At 40.1% G+C, this 19,591-nt stretch overlaps 1 protein-coding gene across 3 annotated transcripts; it reads right to left on the bottom strand.

The window, feature by feature from the left end:
• Positions 1 to 6: 6 nt before the first annotated feature.
• On the bottom strand, positions 7 to 15,695 carry LOC124237399 (beta-sarcoglycan). 3 transcript variants are annotated; one of them, XM_046656970.1, is made up of 6 exons: positions 15,643 to 15,695; positions 10,181 to 10,390; positions 6,609 to 6,794; positions 5,776 to 5,967; positions 5,323 to 5,454; positions 7 to 2,219 (listed from the first exon to the last, which is right to left on the bottom strand). In XM_046656970.1, exons 1-6 carry the CDS (start codon positions 15,676 to 15,678, stop codon positions 2,016 to 2,018), a joined length of 960 nt encoding a protein of 319 aa, XP_046512926.1. In that variant the 5' UTR covers positions 15,679 to 15,695; the 3' UTR covers positions 7 to 2,015. The 3 variants fall into 3 exon arrangements, with proteins under 3 accessions (XP_046512926.1, XP_046512928.1, XP_046512927.1); XM_046656972.1 differs by lacking the exon at positions 15,643 to 15,695 and adding an exon at positions 14,563 to 14,639; XM_046656971.1 differs by lacking the exon at positions 15,643 to 15,695 and adding an exon at positions 11,883 to 12,059.
• Positions 15,696 to 19,591: the final 3,896 nt, after the last annotated feature.

Genomic DNA, 19,591 nt, shown 5'->3' with positions numbered 1-19,591 from the left:
TGAATACAAATTTGTCTTGTACTGATTTTCTCATCTACACAGTTCAAAGTGACCATGACAGAACACGATACACTTGGATGCAGAGTGGGGCCTATGATTTATCCCTACTGCCTACTTTACAGCAAGGTACTTTGAAGTCTCTGTCCCTGATGTGTGTGTCTTAATGATACCAGAGAGTTCCTTTCAAGTCAAATATAAAATACATTAAAAATCAACTGGCTTGAGGGTCATAAATCATTACAATGGGATAGTGATATTAGCAGCAGAGATCAATTCTCATACTTAAACATTACTTGTATTATTTCCTGCATTAGCACCCTTTAGTCCAGTGCTTCCCAACTTTTTTCAAGGCATGGCACACATCAGAAAGGGTAATATTTGCATGGCACACTGGGGGGAACCCACCAGGCCATTCCTGGCCAGCAGGACTTACCTGGGGCCATGGCCTCCCCACTTCCCACTGTGTTGCCCTGAAGACTGAGAGTATATCTTGGCAACCCTTTCACCCAGTCAGGTACTCCAAGGTGCCAAAGCCCACCTGTTGGGAAACCAGGGTAACCCACAACTAGGGTAATTTGATCTCTCAATAGTACCATATGTTGGAATTGGCTTAAGATAGTTTAAAATCTGACAGTGATTGGTCATATTTTTTTGACATGAGATTGATTTAGTATTATTTTTTAACTAGACTAAGCATACCTGTTTTGTTTGATTCTTATTTGCTTAGGCAAGTTTGAATTAGTCTTTCTTCATCTTTCTAGAGTTTCATATAATTAAAACTTCAGTGCAGATAGTGAAAAGAACATGGTATTTGCAAGCAGGTACATATAGGTTTGAACCACACCTGAATTCCAATCCCAACCCTGCTTTTCCTGTGTGACATTAGGCAAATTTCTTAACTTCTCTGATCCTCAGTTTCCTAACAGGTAAAACTGGGATAAGACCTACTTACAGAGTTGTGGTGAGAATTAGAGACATCACACATGTAATGCCTAGGACAATGCCTCGGATGTATAAGATGCTCAATAAATGACAGCTAGCATCATTATTTAGAAGTTAAAGCTGAGATGGTGTTTTAATTTCTACCACATTGTGAACACTTAATATTTATCAATATTTAACGAGTAAACATCCTGTTACAGAGTGTTTTCCTCCTAGTGCAAACCTAAGGAACCATAGTTTCTTACTATCTCACATACGTGAAGTCTTTAATGATTTCACTTGCGTGTGAGAATTGGGCTGAAAGTTAACACACTAAAAATCTATCTTTCCTGAGCCAGCATCGATGGCCTAGCAGTTAAAGTTTGGTGCATTCCTCTTTGGGAGCCTGGGCCTGCTTCCCAGGTGAACCACACCACCTGTCTATGAGGAGCCATACTGTGGAGGTGGCTCACATAGAAGAATTAGAAGCACTTAGAACTAGAATATACAACTATGTACTGGGGCTTTGGCAGGGGGAAAAAAAAGAGAGGAAGATTAGCAACAGATGTTAGCTCAGGGCAAATCCTTCTCAGCAAAAAAAAAAAAAAAAAAGGAAAGTAATATTATATATATATAAAAAAAATCTGTCTTTCCTCTCAGAAACCAGGAGACAGAGCATGTAACATTTACTAACAGTGTACCTTTTAAAAATCTTCAGTGGGTCTATCCCCATTAGTTACCAAAAACTTGCTTATAGTGAGTCTGAACAGTTGCTTCAGCCCTCCATCCTTTAGACAAGGAATAGTGGAATTTAAAAAACCACTTCTTTAAATATTAATTTAGATTTTATTCACTTCTGATAATTATTTTAGAGACTATAATTTGAAGTTCAGTGCAACTTAATGAAATGTATTAGAATTTAGGATCTCTGAGAATATTTTAAATATGGAGATTATATAACAGACACAGCAGTGCTCTGCAGATAAAATAATTATGAGTTATCACAAACTCTGTAAAAATATGATTTGCATGCATATCCTTTAAAAAAAAAGTCAAGTCAAGATAGGAACACATTGATAACCTCTCGGGTTCTTCTAATGAGTGTTTCCACAGGGGTTGTCTGAGATCTGGCAGCCCATGTTCTGGCCTGTTACTGGTACTTTGAAGAGAGTTCCATCAGCACACACACAGAGCTTGTAGCGCACCCAGTCGCCAGAACCAAACTGGTCTCCACTGGAGGAACTGGGGAGGCGAGTTGTGTTAACCATCACAGTTCCATTTAGGATGATGCTGTTTTCCTATTAGGAGAACAACAATATGATTTATTTACCTCCACAAGTGGGAATTGAACAAAGTTAATAAAGAAAACTTACTGGAATATTAACAAGAAAAGAAAGAGTAAAGTCATGACCAAGACAACAAAGAAAACAAAACCAATGTCAAGATTCAACTAGTGATCTCTTAGTAATAGTTTACTATGTATATCAATACACTTGTGACACAATTTATCTCTCAATTAGTTAAAATTACATCAAAATTCCTAAGTGCACAATAAGACTTATGTTGATAAAGTCTCAGATCATTTTCACTTGTTACTTCCTAGGAGAGTTCTAATAAAGTTACTGATTGATGAGTTTTGGACAATGAGAAGAAAAAGACTTTTTCTCTCAGAGAAAATCAATTTTAACCTCCAATGTTTTTGCAACACTACAAATGAAGATTTGAGCCATATAATTTTGAAGACCAGGCATTCAAAGGAAACTGCCTGGAGGCTCTCTTCTTCAAGCCCACTGTTCCCAGAACATTCTTGTATTGTAGGCCTGTTCTTTTTAGGAAGGCCTAAACCTCTCTCTCCTTTCCTCCCTCCTTCTTAGCTTTTCTTCTTCTCATTCATTCAACAAATACCATTAAATGTCTACTATGTGTTAGGTACTATTCTAGGTGCTGAGGATACAGCAGACAGCAGACAACAGACAAGCAAAGTCCAAGTTCTCACCGTTGATATTTTAATGGGGAGGGATAGGCCACGAACTCATGAACAGGTAACAAAATAGGACATCATCTGAGAGGAAGAAGTCAGGGTAAATAGACAGAGGGTGACCAGGCAGGAGTTCTACTTTACACAGGGTGGTCAGAGAAGGCCTTGCTGATAAGGTTACAGGCTAACGGAAACTGGATGATGCGAACAAGTAAGCCATGTGGGTAACCTGGGACAGGCACTCCAGGGAGAGGACATAATACACAAAGGCCCCAAGGCGAAGATGTGCCTGGTGTTCCAGGAGCAGACAGGAGGGCAGCATGGCTGAAGCAGAGAGGGAGGGGGTGGACTGGTAGGAGACAAATCAAAGAAATAACTAGGGCCAGATGTAAGGCCAGGAAATGGACTCTGGGTTTTGTTTGGAATTAGATGGAGAGACATTTGGAGGGTTCTGAAGAGGGAAGTGACGTGATCTTTCATAAAGGATCACTCTGGCTGCTGTAGAGAACTGACCACAGGGGTGAAAGAAGCAGCAGGGAGACCACTTAGGAGGCTGTTCCAACAGTGCAGGCAGGAAATGACGGTGCTTTATACCACAGTGGTGGTGGCGGTGGTGCTGGAAGTGCTGAGGAGCAGCCAGATTCTGTGCATCTTCTGAAGGGAGAGCCAGAAGGCTTTGCTAATGGACTGATGGGTGCCATTTAACAAGACTGGGACACTGAGAGAAATGCATGTTTGAAGAAGGAGGGAGGATATGAAGATTTTAGACATTTAGTTTGAGATGCCTATGAGATAATGAAGGGGAGAAGGTAAGAAGGCAGTTGTGTATGTGAATCTTAGTTCAGAGAAGATTAAAGCAGGAGTTCCAAACTTGAGAGTCATCAACTTACAGAGGGTATTTAAAGCAATGAGAGAAAGTTGGTTATGAAGTCATGGAAATGGCTAATGGACTATGTAGTGATAGTATATGGAATAACTATCATTCCTGTGATGAATTTTCGAATTTTGTTCCAATGCTGCCATCTTGTGGTCATTTAATTTTACTCTCTTTTTTCTTAAAAGCAGTTTAATTGATAAAATTCTAATGATTAGCTGTGGACTTAAAAACTAACCGCTGATATTAACTGAATTATAAAGCTAACTATCTTTTCAATACTGGCTTCTTTTTCTTTAACCGTGGAGAAATTGGTATATGTGTATGTGTATTTCAAAGTATTTTAATATTTGTCATATTAATGACAGGTAGAATTTTCAGGTGGAAAAAATAAAAGATTTAGGTAACTCGCTAATGGCTATATAAATATCTAACACATCTTTTGCTTCTTTGAGTTTCTAGTGCAGAGAACAACAGTCCCACCATAACATTCTCCAACACTATGCTTAGAGGAATGGCTTCTTACTACAATACAGCTAAAAAACACTCAGTATTACTATTGAGTTTCTGGCAAGAATCACGTTTTATCTTCATCTTTATTATTTAGAGATTGGAAGATGTGCTTTGGGGAGGAAAAGCTGTTTATAAAAGTGAAAGAATTTAATTTTTTAAACTTTATTTTTTCTAAGAACTATGAAATTGAATTTTAAAAAAAGGAAAAAATTATTTTGTAAGTCCTTAGGTTTAAGTTCACTTTTGCTATTTACTGCTTGATAAAACAAATTTAATTAGCTTTAGTTAAGTAGTACATAGCTGGTACCCAAAGACATTCTGAATAAATGTGCTTTGACCAGAATTGTGAGCAGGTAAAATGTTTCTGGACTTATGGCTCCCTTATAAGAAATATTTTATCTATTAAAGTTCAGATATAATCTGTGAAGCACAAAGAAAATTTCACTTTTTAACAGCTACAATAAAGGCAAAATCTTTTCCCTTTACAATTAATAATAGATGTATAAATAAAAATACATTTTATACCTTTGCTAATTGATTTTCACATTACTGGATATAACATCCAGGAAGGGATATGAAAATATTTAACTGAAAAAAGACCCAACAACTTCAGGGAATGGATACCTACTTTCATCTTCCAGAATTCTCTTTTGGAAGGTTTTTGTTTTTTTGCTTTTTAAAATAATACAGATATCATTATGCAAAAAAGAAAAAGAATTTTTTAGAAACTAACAGGCAAGCAAAAATAAAAAAATTAAAATCATTTGTTATCCTACTACCCATAGCCAGCCATTGTTGACATTTTGACATACCCTTCCAGGTGTTTATAAACATACAAATATTCTGAAAACTAAAAATGAGACATTTCACAAGTTGTTTTGTAACTTTCTTTCACTTCACAATCCATTTTGAACATCTTTCCATGTCAAAAATTATACAACTACATTACCATTTTTAATAATTCCATACTATTCCATATATGGATTTATATACCCAAGAATCTAATAATTCTCTTAAACTCTTAAAAAATACTCACTGCCTTTAATTCCATGTTACCACCCATGTGAAATTCAATGGTTTTTCCCATAATGAATACTCCTTCGTTTCCACGCACAATAGCACGTCCATCAACTTTTATATTTAAATCACTAGTAGCATTGCTGGTAATCTGAAAATAAAAAAAAAAGCGGTGAAAATAGTTTCTAAATTAAAGTGAGAATTATTATTAGAGCTAGAGGAATAGGAGTTTCAACCAGGAAATATGAAAGGAAAGTGTCTTCAATTACATTTTATAGATGTTGAGGTCAAGAGAGATGCCTTGATAATGATCACATAAGGTAGTAGTTAATGACAAATCTAGAAGTAATCTTTTCCACTGTTCTGAAATTTATTCTTGCATACCACTATAAATCAGTAAAACTCCTCTCTCCCTTTGTAACTTTAGACAACAATTCTCTTCCATTAATAAAACAAAGAAAATAAATCATACCCTTTCAGTAGATGCTTTTTGAACATTCAAACTCTTCACTCCACTCGGCAAATGAAACTCATGAGTTTCATAGTCTGTGCTGAATAAGATATTTTGAGTCCTTGGGTCGAAAAACTGCATACCAATGTCACTTGTAATAGAAGTTTTGTTCTTTTCTACACTGAGCTTTGTTGTCCCTTGCTGAAAAACAATCTTCAGAGAAACATTTTATGAATATGTTTTCAAAGAAGACAGCATCCAAAATTGATCAAGAACATTATAAAAAACACTCTATAACAATAGACTAACTTCAAATAATTTTAACTGTGTCTGTCTGTCCTTCCTCCACCCACTTTGGAAAACGAAGGCTCATTTGCTTATTTGCTTATACTGCTCTGCACAAGGACAAGGGTCACAGGACACATGGACCTAGGCCTAAGATGGGCAGGCGGCAGTAATACCTCCTTGAGGTTCTAGTCAGTTGAAAACCTAAGTCACAGCAGCTGCTAGGCATGAGCTCCCAACACTAGATTGGCATATTCTCCTCCAGACTCCCAGAAAGTAGAGGGTATTCTAACCCGGGAAGGTGCTTTTTTAAATGGTCTCCTCATATGGAGGAGAAAAGAGTAAACTATGTATTCTTATAGTAATTTTATCTATCACAGAAAATGCTACCATGGAACAAGATCCAGAATATTAAGAAAGCATCTAATATTAATAGATTATAATACCAACAATATTATTAAATATACTTATGAATTTTCTCTAAAGGAAAATATCCATTTCCAATAATCAACTTTAGGTTTTATCAAAGAATTTTTCTCTAATGTTCCTCAATTAATGTGGTAACTTACAGGCTGGTTATTGCCAGTGATGACCAAATTCTCATTTCGCCTTCCTCCTACTGTGCTCTTATAAAGAGGACGTATAACTCCCATGTCAGATACTTGTTTAAAGCGAAGTAGACCAGTTTCATGAAACTCCATGCTGTCACAGCCATTTGGTCCAATGCGAATCACAGCCCAGATAACAAGCGTTATCTAAAAAAGAAAACAAGCCCACTGTTAATAGGTAGCATACATGTAACATCATTGGAAAACAAATAGAAAAGATAATTCCCAAAGAATTAAACCTCTTAAATGCTTCATCAGTGAGATGGACATATCAGTTGTTTTTCTACTTGTAAACAAAATCAATTTTATTTTTATCAAGGTATGCAACTAGCTAAAAGTCAAAAAGTGCTAAAAGGTCTACAATAAAAAGAAGAGCAGTTTCTTATTTCTTTTACTCCCACCATTTTTCATCCAGGGAAAACCACTTTCAAAACTTCTAGCTTATTTTGTCCAGAATTTATCTCCATATTTCCAAATATGTGTATATATTTCTTCACTCATGAATTTTAGGTTTTATCTATTAAATTTCTATTTTAGCAGATGACAATTTTAGCTCATTTATACTTCTTCACCCCAACTCCAATCTCAAGTTTTGGTTAAATCCATGTGCCGTATTTTCATTATTATGACCATATAAATATTGGTCACTGCTAAGCCAAATACCGCACTATGACGGCAGTTCCTTTCCTGTACTTTGTGTCTTTTGGAGTTTACTATTTGTCTGTCTTTCATTTGCTTAGTTTCTTTGGAAATCTGACTAAATCTTTTCAAACCTTCCAACATTTCTATCAAATGTCTCTTAATAAAGTGTTTTAAAAATCCAAGCCTCTCAGATAATTTATTAGTTCTACTTTTCTCTCCCAGGAAATCTTTCTGGAACTCCTCTCTTTTTACGCCATCTGGACTGCTACACAGCTGTAATCATGAACTCCTCCTTCACGTCCACGCTGGAACTTCCTTTTGTCGTTCTCCCACACTAGATACCCAGTTTCCTGTATCCTTATCTTCAACTTTCTTGGCTCAGTACCTTCCTTTGGTAGAGCACATCCTCCAGTGGCTTCCTTAGAAAGCATGTATGTGAAGTAGATTTTTTTGAGAGTGTACATGGCTAAAAAGTGTCTTTATACCTCTCACATTTGACTGATAGTCTATCTTGGTACACATTTCTAGACTTGAAATTACTTTTTCTGTGAATTTGGAGGCCCTTGCTTTCTTGTCTTCTGATTTCCAGTGCTGCTTTTGAGAGGTCCGATGCCACTGATTTTGTACCCTTTATGCATAACCTTTTTTCCCTCTCTGGAAGATTTTAGGGTCTTTGCTTTATCCCCAGTTTTCCTAAATTTCACAGTAACGGCCTTGGTGTGAGTTTGTATGCATTACACTGGACCCAGAATGGTAGTTTTCAATTTGTTCTAGGCAGTTTTCTTGATTTATATTATTTGATAACTTTCTTCCCAGAATGAGAGAACTCTCTTCTCTCTTTCTGAAACTCCTCTTAACAGAATGTTACAATTCCTCGATTGATTCTTTAATTCTGTTGAACTTTCTGGAGGAGTTCCTTTTTTGTTATCTTCCAATATCTATCTTTCTATCATCCTATCTATCTATCTACCCATCATTCCTGTGCTTGTATTTCCATAAGTTCTTCCTTATTCTTGAATAGCTCCTTTTTACTGGCATGTTATCCTTGTTTCATGGATGCAATATCCTTTTATTTCTCTGAAGATATCGATTTAAAAATTTTTTTTTAAGTTTTCTGTCATTCGTTGCATTTTCTCTATCTCCCTGAATTCCTACTTCCACCATGGTTTGGGTATTTTGGGTCTCTATCATTTTTCAATTCTTGGAGCTCTCCAAAAAAAAAAAAAATCTATTGATCCCTGGCAGCTCATATTTAACAGTGAGTTTGTAAAAAGTCCATAGAAAGTACTCTGTGTGGGGTGGGGCTTGTGACTGACAGGCTTCACAGTAGGAAGATTAGGTGGCTTTTTCACTGGGACCAGCCAAGTGTCAGTATCTTCAGGTCTTTTCTCTAGGTGCTTCAGTTTCTCCAGAGAAGGCTATTTTCTCTCTTGCCTGGAGGATATAAGCCTCGTGCCAGGAAGCTAGAGGTGGAGGATGAGGATAGGGAGACTGCGAAAGGGGGTCTCAGCGCTCAGGATGCAGACTTCTCTGCTTTCAGTGTGGAAGCCCATCCCTACCCTCCTCTGTGCAATACCCTCAGGCAGAAGGAATCCCCTATGGGTCAGTGTGTCCAGAGGCACACTAGTTTTGTGCAGGGTTAGAGGGGTAGCTGCTTAACTGCTGGCTGGAAGGGAGAGGAAGGCTACGGATCCCATGGCTCCTTCTACAGACTCTTCGAACAAGCTCTCTGTTTTCAGTTCCCGCCTCACTCCTGCTTTTCAAGGTACTGTACTTCCAACTTCTGAGGCTTTTCAGGATTCTGCAAGGACTTTCACCAACACCTTCTGCAACCCCGTCCCCAACACACACAAGCACTTTCTCTTCTCTGATAAGTTATTTGCCACTCCTCCTCCTACTTTTCGTCTTCATATATTAGGGTTCAGGATTTTGGTTGCCTCTCACTTTCTCCCAAAGTATATCTGTTTCTTGACATTGTGATCTTGGGATGAGCTTTTTAAGAGAAAATGTTTTTATTATGTCATCTTAACCAAAAGTTTCTAATAAAATAAATTTATAAAATAAATTCAGAACACGTTTTCCTAGTAAAGTTATTTATAGAATTCTTTTCAATTTAAGTGAAGAATTAGACACAAATGTTTTGGATGTACATAAAATGCAAAGGACTGGCTTGAGAGTATTAGAAGTCAAAAATAAAGTAAATGGAATCACTTGAGAACCACTGTAGTCCATGGTCACGATCAGTCTTAGGTACACCGATAATCACTCACTGAAATAACAACCCCCACATGCCAGATAGTTTCATATTTAACCCCCAGATAGTCAGAACCTTGGATGAAAAGTCTTCTTCTTTAAAAAAGCAAATATCTTTGGAAAAGGCAACATACCAGGTCGTCAGTCCTTAATGTAAACCAGCTCACCCCATCCTTTCATTCTGTAACAAGAGAGATTTAACACTACAAAATGTAGCCCTCACTGCCATCTGAGGCTTTACAATTTTAAAATCCAGCTGAAGAGGGAAGACTAATGCACAAAAAGTTGAATGAAAACAGAAAGGACTATATTTTTTAGGAGAGGTGAAGGCAATAAAATCATCTTGGCAAAGGTCTCTTCTATTGAGTTGACTTTACCCTTTTTAAAGTTAAGTCCTTTAAAGGGAAGAATCCATGAACATTTTTTTTCTAAATAAAATTAATACATGGCAATATTGGCATACTAGGTTTTTTCACATATAAAATATTAAATCTCAGTAAAGAGATGAAACATGAATAGAAGAACAAAAAGAGGGTGCCAAAAGAAATTATAGAAACAAAGTCCATGATTTCACTGAAAAACAGATGAAAAATTCCCCATGGTAAATAAAAAACAAATATTCTGTACTGTATACTCACAATTAAATTGATAACCGCCAGGATGAACAAGAGGATAATCACACAGATGGCTAAGTTGCCTTTTCTCCCCCTCAGCCCCGTTTTATGGAGGCGCTCTTCATCAATCGGAATATATCCGGCTTTGAAGTTACTATTGTGCTCTTTATTGACATTCCTTCTCTCAACAGCCTTCTCACGCATGGACTTCTTTACAGGTCCATTGGAACTTGGCTAAAAACAAAATACAACACAATGGAACAGCTATACCCTCTCTTTTTGATGCATTTATTTATTAAGTGCAAATTCCTAACTAAAGAAAGTTGAACTGGTTAGTGATATATTTTCCAAAATAAACCTCATGTTTTGTTGCAGGCTGCGAATAAGGATATTAACGTGCTTAGAGGCAGAGTAGGGACGAACCTTCACTGTGACTATTTGATAATGTATTTCTACTCTCCGCTTTGAACAGTCCTAGTGTCAGTAAAGCGTACAGCTAGCTCATTTGCGGGAAGAGTTGATAGATACATTCTATGGTGGGAAATCTTTTCATTAACGATTTATAATGATTTAATTATATATATTTTTTCAATTATATGAAAAGAATTTGGACAGGCTGACACACTTAGTTATTTATCACTCCAACAAGACCAGGAGTTTCAAAGTATGGACTGGAGAGTCCTGGAGGGGCCCCTTGAAACCTTTCAGGGGTCCGGAGGGTAAAAAATATTTTCAAAATAACACTAAGATGTTATTTTCTTTTTTTACTCTCCTTCTTTCATGAAGGTACAGTGGAGTTTTCTGAGGCTACATGACTATACGCTATGACATCACTGCTTTAATAGCAAATGAAATGTGCGCTTGTGTATTCTTGTGTTTAAAAAATTTCTCAGTTTTAATTTCTAATATGGTAAATATCAATAGCTACAACCCACATAAACCAAAGCTCTTTGGGATCCTCAGTAATTTTTAAGAGTATAAAGAGAACCCGAGACCAAAAAGTTTGAGAACCTCTGACTTAGACTATGGTTGAATGACATTTTAGGTAATAATCTGGTACATCACAAACAACAAAAGGAATGGGTAGAAATGGATACTGCCCAACTTACATATTTTTCAGAGCTCTGAGAAAATTCATTTATTGAATGAACCTAATTTTATGCATAAACACTAATACTATAAATAGAAATACAAAAGAAATATAGGACAGGATCCTTATCCTTTAGAAAATACAAAATGTGATTTGGGTACATGAAATAGTTAACAATGCAATCAAGTACTCTGTATGTTCAGGTGCCAAAATCAATAGTATAGACAATACAAGCTGTGGAGTTCAAGGGGAGGAGAGACAAGATGGCTTGGAGTTGTCAGGGAAACCAGAAGGAGTAGGTGGGTCAGATCTGCAATGCAGGGAGAATAAAGTTGCAAAAGTACGGCAGGTTGCGAAAGTTCTTAGACAGCTAGGTACAAATTCTAGTTTTTATGTCTGTTTCATTGGAAGTCCCTGGAGGTTTCTGAATATGAATGACATATGTCTCAGAATGCTAAATGTGTGGGCATTTGTAGGAGAGACAGCAAAGAGGAATATAGGTTTCCCCGCTATCTGAAAGTAGAGTGCTCCCATGAAACCTTTCATAAGCCAAAATGGTGTAAAGCGAGGAAGCAATTACCATTAATTTATATGGGAAAAATTTTTGAGCATTCCCTGCCCCAAAAAATAACCTACCAAAATAAACTGAGATAAAGCACAGATGCTCACAGGCACCGTTCAAACGTATCAAACGTACGGTGGCTTGATGCTGAGATGCTGAGTGTAGTTCCTAGGGACGGAGCTTGACAGTGCCACTTTTGCTCCTCGGGGTGCGCGCTCCCTCTATAAGGGCTCACTGCAAAATAAATGCTGAACACTATTTTCACTTTTAACCTTTTCTCATAAAAGTGAAAATCCTCTTTGAATTTCTTTTGGTTAGCAAAAACAGGTACCAATGTAGGTCTTTTGTAAAAGCAAAGTGGTGTAAAGTGAATTTTCGGATAGTAGGGGAAATCTGTACCCGTAAGTAGGCTGTTAGGGATGCTGTAGTAAAGGAGGTTTGAGGTAACGAGGGCCTAAACTAAGGTGGGATGAAAAAGGATAAATTAAAAAGATACTTCAGGAAAAGAGTTAACCGAATTTGTTGCCAGGTTCAAAAAGAGGATCTCATGTTTACTGAATGGTGACTAGTTAAACATGGGGAATGAAGAAGGGAGAGAATTCTACATAGGTTGCATTTGAAATGAATGTGAAATAACCACATGCCTCAAAGGCAACGGGAAGGATGTGATGGGATGTTAGGTCAGTCAGGACTAGAAATACAGATTGAGAGTCCTCAACCTCGGGGTAAGTCAAATCTATGAGACCGCATCAGTTCACTGTGAAAAACAGTACAGAGGGAAGAGAACAAAGAGCCAAGGATATGGTCTTGAGAAACTTTAAATGTGCAGGGACAATGGAAAATGAGAAATACAATGAATGGTAAAAAAAAAACAAGGATGTGCAGTGTTGCTGAACTTGATTTGTCAAGAAGTTCCCCCATAACCTTCAAAGATGACCTCTGAGTAGCAAATTGGTAAGCAGGAAACAGTCCCAAAGAGATGCCAGCATGTATACATCTATTTTCGAGTCCAGAAGGTGAAAAGAGGAAAGAGAGAAGACTGTAGCTAAAGAATTATATACTGTCAGAGGAAAATTGTGCTTTTTGTTGTTGTTATTCTCTCTCCCCACTCCCTCCATTTGGGGGAAGACTTGTATGTTCGATGGCAGAGGAAAAGATACCAAGAGGAGATGCCAAAGATCTCAGAGCAGGGCAGGATCATGTGGGAAATGAGATCCTTTAGGAGGCAGGAAAGAAAGCGATATGGAATACAGGAGAAAAGAATAGTCTTAAGGGGTGGGCTCCCATTTCACTGAAATGGTTCACACCGAGACAAAGTTTTCTTCTTTTTCCTAGGGATGTAAAAGGCAAAGTTACCTGCCAAGAAAGAGTGGAGAGGGCTATTAGAATCTTATCATGGTGGCAGGGATAGCAGGCTGGTTGAGGGTTTATGGAAAATGGAAAAAGACAGGAATAATCATTGTGAGTTATGTGGCAGATAAAAACTGTAAAATTCCACAAAGCAGTAAGGAAGGCTCTGTAAAAGACAATTCAATCTACTCAACAGATTTGATCACAAAACAGGTTGCTGAAGACAGTTGCGTAGGTTGTGTACCTGCATGAGGTGCAATATCTAGGAGGGTGCACTGACACTGCAGATATTTTAGTGTTGAATATGGATTTTAAAAGTTTTCTTGCTGAAGGCAGTAAAACACCTTAAGGGAGGTGGGCTTTCTTTTAATTTTCATGGACTAATATGGGCTTGTGGCAGCGCTGATAGATGGGCAATTGAAAAGTCTTGGCCAGAGTTTGAATACAGGTCTACATAAAAGAGAGACAGGGCAGAATTCATCCCTCCTGGGATGCATTCTCTACTCTTCTCTGCTAATTCATGTACACTATTACATTCAATTTGATGCTTTTATCATTTATTGAAGAGTTAATATAAGCCAGGTGCTCCAGACTACCAAGATGAGCGAGACACAGCACCTATCGTCAAGGAACTTACTGACCGGCCAGTAGATTAGACAGACAGGGTCACTAACAATTGCAGTTCAACACGGCAAATGCCATAGCAGAGCAATACACACAATACTGAAAGGGTACAGAGGAGGAATGCAACTCCACTCAGTAAACAAGGGTATCAGCTGAAGGCTTTTAAGAAAAGTTGAGATTTTGGTCGAATCTTGAAGGATAAACAGGAGTTAGTCAGGCAAAAGCACAGAGAAAGCCACTCCAGGCAGAGGGAATAGCATCATTTGTGGGGTCTGGAGCGCAAAAGAAAATACGGAGCCCTTTGTTCAAATATCAAGCCTGGGACAGCAGAGCATTAAACCAAGTGTGGGTCCCTTCTGAGCTCCCTTAAGTGGGCCTTGCTCCCAAGTTTCTGGCTAGATTAACCAAGTGAATGGATGGTGCTGTAGCCCTTTTAATGGTGAATATGACACAATCCAGTTTTGAACCTTTTAGAGTTTGGAGTGCCTGTGGACAATTCAGTTAAGTTCAGGCTGGAGATGTAAATGCCTAACTCTGAAGCAGAGACTGAGGAATGGATCAGATTGTCCGGTTTATGTGTAAAGCAAGAAAAGAATCTTGGTGGAATCTCAAGAGCATCAATAGGTGATGTAGATGAAAAAAGAAACGCCTAGAACAGGAGCTGATTAATCAGGAAAGCCAAGGAACAATTCTATTCTCAACAACTCCAAGAAGCTTTGTCTCCTTTCACTTCCTCTCATTCCTTTAGATTTTATTTTACTGTGATGATCTGTAGCTTACCTGTTGTCTTTAGCTGATTTTTCTGCATTTATTTGGCATTGGACTTTAAGCTCCTTGAAGGCAGACTTCATGTCTTCTATCTTTCATGCCCCTTAAAATGACTGTTCCAGCGATATATATAACAAGTCTCTAAAAGCAGTTAATTACCTAAGAAAATCTTTCCAGAAAAGATATTCTGGAAACAGAATGTTGGCAACTTCCTCAGATTTGTTTTTTCAACAATGTTGAAGAATGAGACTTTTTCAAAAGAAACTATCATATAGTTTTGTTTTTTTTTTTAAAAAAAGGGAAATAATAGTTAAGGGAAAAAATGACTATGAAACTTATTTTTATGATAACAAATCACCCTAGTAGCTATAGGTATGTATAGGTATATATGTGTGCGTGCGCCTATGTTTATGTACGCGCATGGATAGCTTGCTTTTGGGGGAAAATCGCCTTTTAAACTATTCTAAGTTACAAGTTTACAATGCACATCAGGAAATACTGATACAGCACTTTTAAAAAAATGACTGTAAATCAAGTGGACAGGAGACAGTTTTATACTGGTGACTAAATCTCCAAAGACCAAAGCGGGAGGAGAAACCGGGATGTCTGCACATCGGGGATGGCAGAAACCAGAAGGGGCCGCAAGCTGACACCCAGGCAACAGCTGACGGTTTCGTGGCTGCTGTCAGGGGAGCTCATGGCTGGGGAATGAGGTTATTTTTACCCGCATCTTCGCCGGCCGCCGAGCCGGGCGCGCCTCCAGCACGTCCTGGCGCAGACTCCGGGCTGCCACGGTCGCCGCCCGCCCCTCAGGACAACGACCCCTCCTCACCCCGACCCGGGGACCGCCAGGCCAGGCCGAGGGTCGCAGCTGGTTCCCCGTTCTCGGCGCAGGAGCCCCCGCCCGGGGTCCTGCCCGGCCTCTGCCAGCATCCCGGGCTGCGGACAGCTCCTCCCGCCCCGCCCCGCGAGGCCTGGCCCCGGCCGGCCCGCGAGCCCCGGCCCCCAGCCGTCGGCCCTACGGTAGACCCCACGGCAGGACTCCGGCCTCCCCTGGTCACCCGGTCCTCCGCCGCGGTGGGGCTCACAGACCTGCTCAGCCGCAGCCGCCGCCGCCGCCGCCGCCATCTTCCCGCGCCAGCCGCCGCGCTCGCCGGGGCTGCACCCGCGCGCCTGCGCCTGCGCCCTGGCGGCAGGGGTGGGAGGGGGCCCTGCGGCTCCCGGCCCTCCTAACCCTCGCGGGAGTGGGGCTCCGAGCTGCGGGGCTACGGGCGTCGGCTCCCCAGCCGTATGAGTGCAGAGCTGTGGCCTCGGGCCGCTTTTTCCCGCGCAGGCGGATTCCACGCTACCTCGGGCCGCCTTTGCGTTCTCCCGAAAGGGCGCCCTCGATATACAGGGGACGCCTCGCCCTTTCCCCTCCAGTCCTCATCACGGAAGGTGGGTGCTTTCCGGAGCTGTGACATCCTCCGTGCTTCAGGGGCCGGGGTCTCCCTGGCTAGGGTGGGAAAGGGCGCTTTTGAGAGTACACGTGGACCAGGACTGGAGTGGTGACAGTGTGGACAGAGGTTAACAAGTTGCCAGTTAGCCAGCTAAAATCTTGAAAACTGAGAGTCCTCCAGGAGGCCATAAAATCAGTTCAGGGATGCTTCTTAACTTTGGGGGGGCCTGTGAGGTCTGATACTTTTTTCTGTGGTATGGGGGTGGATTTTCCATTTAGTAGGTATTGGAGATAGTGCTGTCGATGTCTATCTTGAGGAACCTAATTTAACGGATATTTACTGCACGCCAAGAAGCCACCCAATGTACAAGTAACTTGAGTAGTACGCACTCCTTGGTCCCTGGCGTCAGTATAATCCAGTAACCGTTTTAGTCAACAAAACGCAGTGAAGGCAAGAGCGACCAAGAAGCAAGAACTGTTCCTTAGGTAGCTGAAACCACTTCTAGTAAGTACCTTTGGGTTCTAGGGCTGCCCAACTCAGCAAGAACCACCAAAGAGAGCAGCTGGCAAAAGCCATCTTTCTTCAGCAGCTAGGTCAGTTTTGCTTTTTGATGACTGGAGCCATTGTTTCACTGCTCTGCATACTTGACATCAGAGAATTGCTGTGAAGTTTAAGTGAGATAATCTGTTGCCTAATGAATCTCATAAACTTTTTCCCTTCTTGCACTTGATTTTAGCTAATGTCAGTAGCAGCTGGTCATCAGTCTCTGTATATCTTCTTTCCCAAATGCTGGAACCACTTGACTCACAGCTCTAGGCTCACGGCTGCCCAGATCTCTAGGACAAATCTGCGTCTTAGGAAGGCTGTAAGTTACAGCCCAATGCTTCGGGAGTTGGCCATAAGCCTCTGTTAATAGTCTGACTGTGGTCGCATTTATCAATTCAGATAATTGGGCTTTTGACTGATGCTGTGTTCCTCTGTCCAGTTTTGGTACTGTAGTCCTTACTTCTTATGCTTTGCCTCTTTTTCCTCTGCTTGGAAACTTCTCCTTTTCTCTGGCAAGCACACTCTTATTCATCCTCCAAGAACCCATTCAAGTGTCACATTCTCTATAAAGCCTTCCCAGGCTCCCATAGGCAGTTTTTGCTGGTCTGTCCCTTCACTCTGCTCCTAGTCTTTGGAGCACTTCATGTTGCATTGTATTTTATCTTGTTTATCTGTCTGACATCATCTGAAAGACAGAGAGGGGCTGGCCCGGTGGCCGAGGGTTAAGTTCGCCTGCTCCACTTCTGCAGCCATGGTTTCGCTGGTTTGAATCCAGGGCGCAGACCTAGCACTGCTTGTCAGGCCGTGTTGAGGCAGCATCCCACATAGCACAACCAGAAGGATCTACAACTAGAATATACAACTATGTACTGGGGGGCTTTGGGGAGAAGAAAAAAAAGATGGAGAGCTCTATCTGGAAGGCCCCTGTCTTACTCATCCTTTTATCTCCGATGCGTAGCATAGTAATGAAATTTAATAAATGTTTTAGAACCTGCCTGATATCCCAGTTTCTAAGACAAGAAGCCCTGCCTTGATTTTGCCAGCTTCTCTCCCACTCAGGTGGTGGGATACCTAATAACTGATTTTCCTCTGGTTATCTGGAAAGTCACCTTCTAGTTGCTGATCCCCATCTCTCTGACAGGACACTTCACTGTTCTCCTTGATGCCAATTTTATAGTCTTTAAAGAGATCCAATACACTCACATGACCACATCTTTAATGTGGGTCATTCCCAAATGTATTATCTTCAAGATTTTTTTCTAAAACAATAATATTTAGATAGAACTGTGTGCCTGGCAATGTCTCTTTAATTCTCCCAACAGTCTTATGAGATAGGTCATTTTATCTCCATTTTACAAATTAAGAAATCAAGGCTCATAAATGGCTAACGAAGTTTTCAACAATAAAGAGCCAGGATTGAACCTAGGTCCATCCGACTAAAGTCTTTGCTCTTTCTACCGTATGAAACAGCCTTTAATTCTGCGTTTTCTTTTGCCTGTTGCATGTTATTAGCATTTAGAAGTGCAAAATAGAGCTCCCCATGGCTAGAGTACTAGTCAGATTATGAAAACATTCACTTTGTAATCGATGGAATAGCGTCCCTCAAAAAGATATATCCAAGTCCTAATCCCCAGGACCTGTGAACGTGACATGACAGTTTTGCGTTGCTTAATGACAGGGATAGGTTCTGATGAATGTATCATTAGGCGATTTTGTCATTGTGCGAACATCATGGAGTGTACTTACACAATCCTACATGCTATAGCCTACTACACACCTAGGCTACGTGGTACTAATCTTATGGGACCAGCATTGTATATGCAGTCCGTCATGGACTGAAACTTCGTTACATGGCACATGACTGTATTTGGAAGTAAGGTGTTTGCAGATGTAATTAAGAATCTCAAGATGAAATCACCCTGGATTTAGGGTGGGCCCTAAAAGTGACTGGTGTCCTTATATGAGGACAGAGACACACACTGAGGAGTGAAGACAGAGGCAGAGAGAGGTTGGAGCTATGTGTCTACAAGGCAAGGAGTGCCAACACTTGCCACCAGTCACCAGAAGTTAGGAGAGAGGCATGGAGCAGATTCTCCCTCAGGGCCTCCAGAAGGAACCAACCCTGCTGATTTCTGACTTCTGGGCTCCAGAACTGCGAGAAAATAAATTTCTGTTGTGTGAAGCCACCAAGTTTGTGGTAATTTGTTATGGTATCCCTTAGGAAAATAATATGCACTTCAAGCTCAACACATCCAAAACTGAACTCAAAATCTTTCCTCGCAATCTGCTCTTCCTGTGTTCCCTTAGTGAATGACACCACCATCCAGTCAGAAACCTCAAAGACATCCTATACAATTTCTAGTATGTTCTTTCTAAAGTACAAACCCCATCGTGTCACTCCGCACTCTGAAATTTAAAATCCTCTGATACCTTCCATGATAAAATTTAAACTCCTTATATTAGCACAGACGGTCCTTTACTTTCTGGTTCCTGTCTACCTCTTTTAAGCTCCTTTCCTGGTCCTTCCACCAACTCATCCTTCTCTCCAGCCATGTGCAATATTTACAGTTCTCAGCCATTTGCCTGATCTCATCAAGTTCTTAATGTCTCTGTGCCTTTTCATATGTGGGTAATTCTCTTTTTTTTACCTACCTATTCTTCTACATGTTCACTAAAACTCAACTCAAGCAATATGTCTTCTGGGAAGCCTTTCTTAATCTTTCTCCCATTGCAAATTTCTGATTCCTGTGCCCCTTTCTGCGATCTTCAAGCATGCCTCTATTGTCACATTTATCCCACTACACTGAAATTTATTTGCTTGCCCATCTGTCTTGTCTGTGAATTCATACATCTCCAAATTCCACCCCTCTTTAAGGATCAACCTCAGTTCCACCTTCTCCTGACAATTAAAGCCAATCATGATTGCTCTCTCTTTTTAACCGTTACTGCACCAATTTCTTATGGCACCCATTTGATACTTAATGACACAATATCTTGTATTATTTTACTTTTCGTGCACATATAGTTTGCTCCCGAGCAGACTGTAAGCTCATTAC

This window comes from Equus quagga, chromosome 3, assembly GCF_021613505.1.
Source record: "Equus quagga isolate Etosha38 chromosome 3, UCLA_HA_Equagga_1.0, whole genome shotgun sequence".
Lineage (NCBI taxonomy): Eukaryota > Metazoa > Chordata > Mammalia > Perissodactyla > Equidae > Equus > Equus quagga.
The sequence above is the reverse complement of the archived record's forward strand: the minus strand, read 5'-3'. Positions and strand labels throughout refer to the sequence as shown.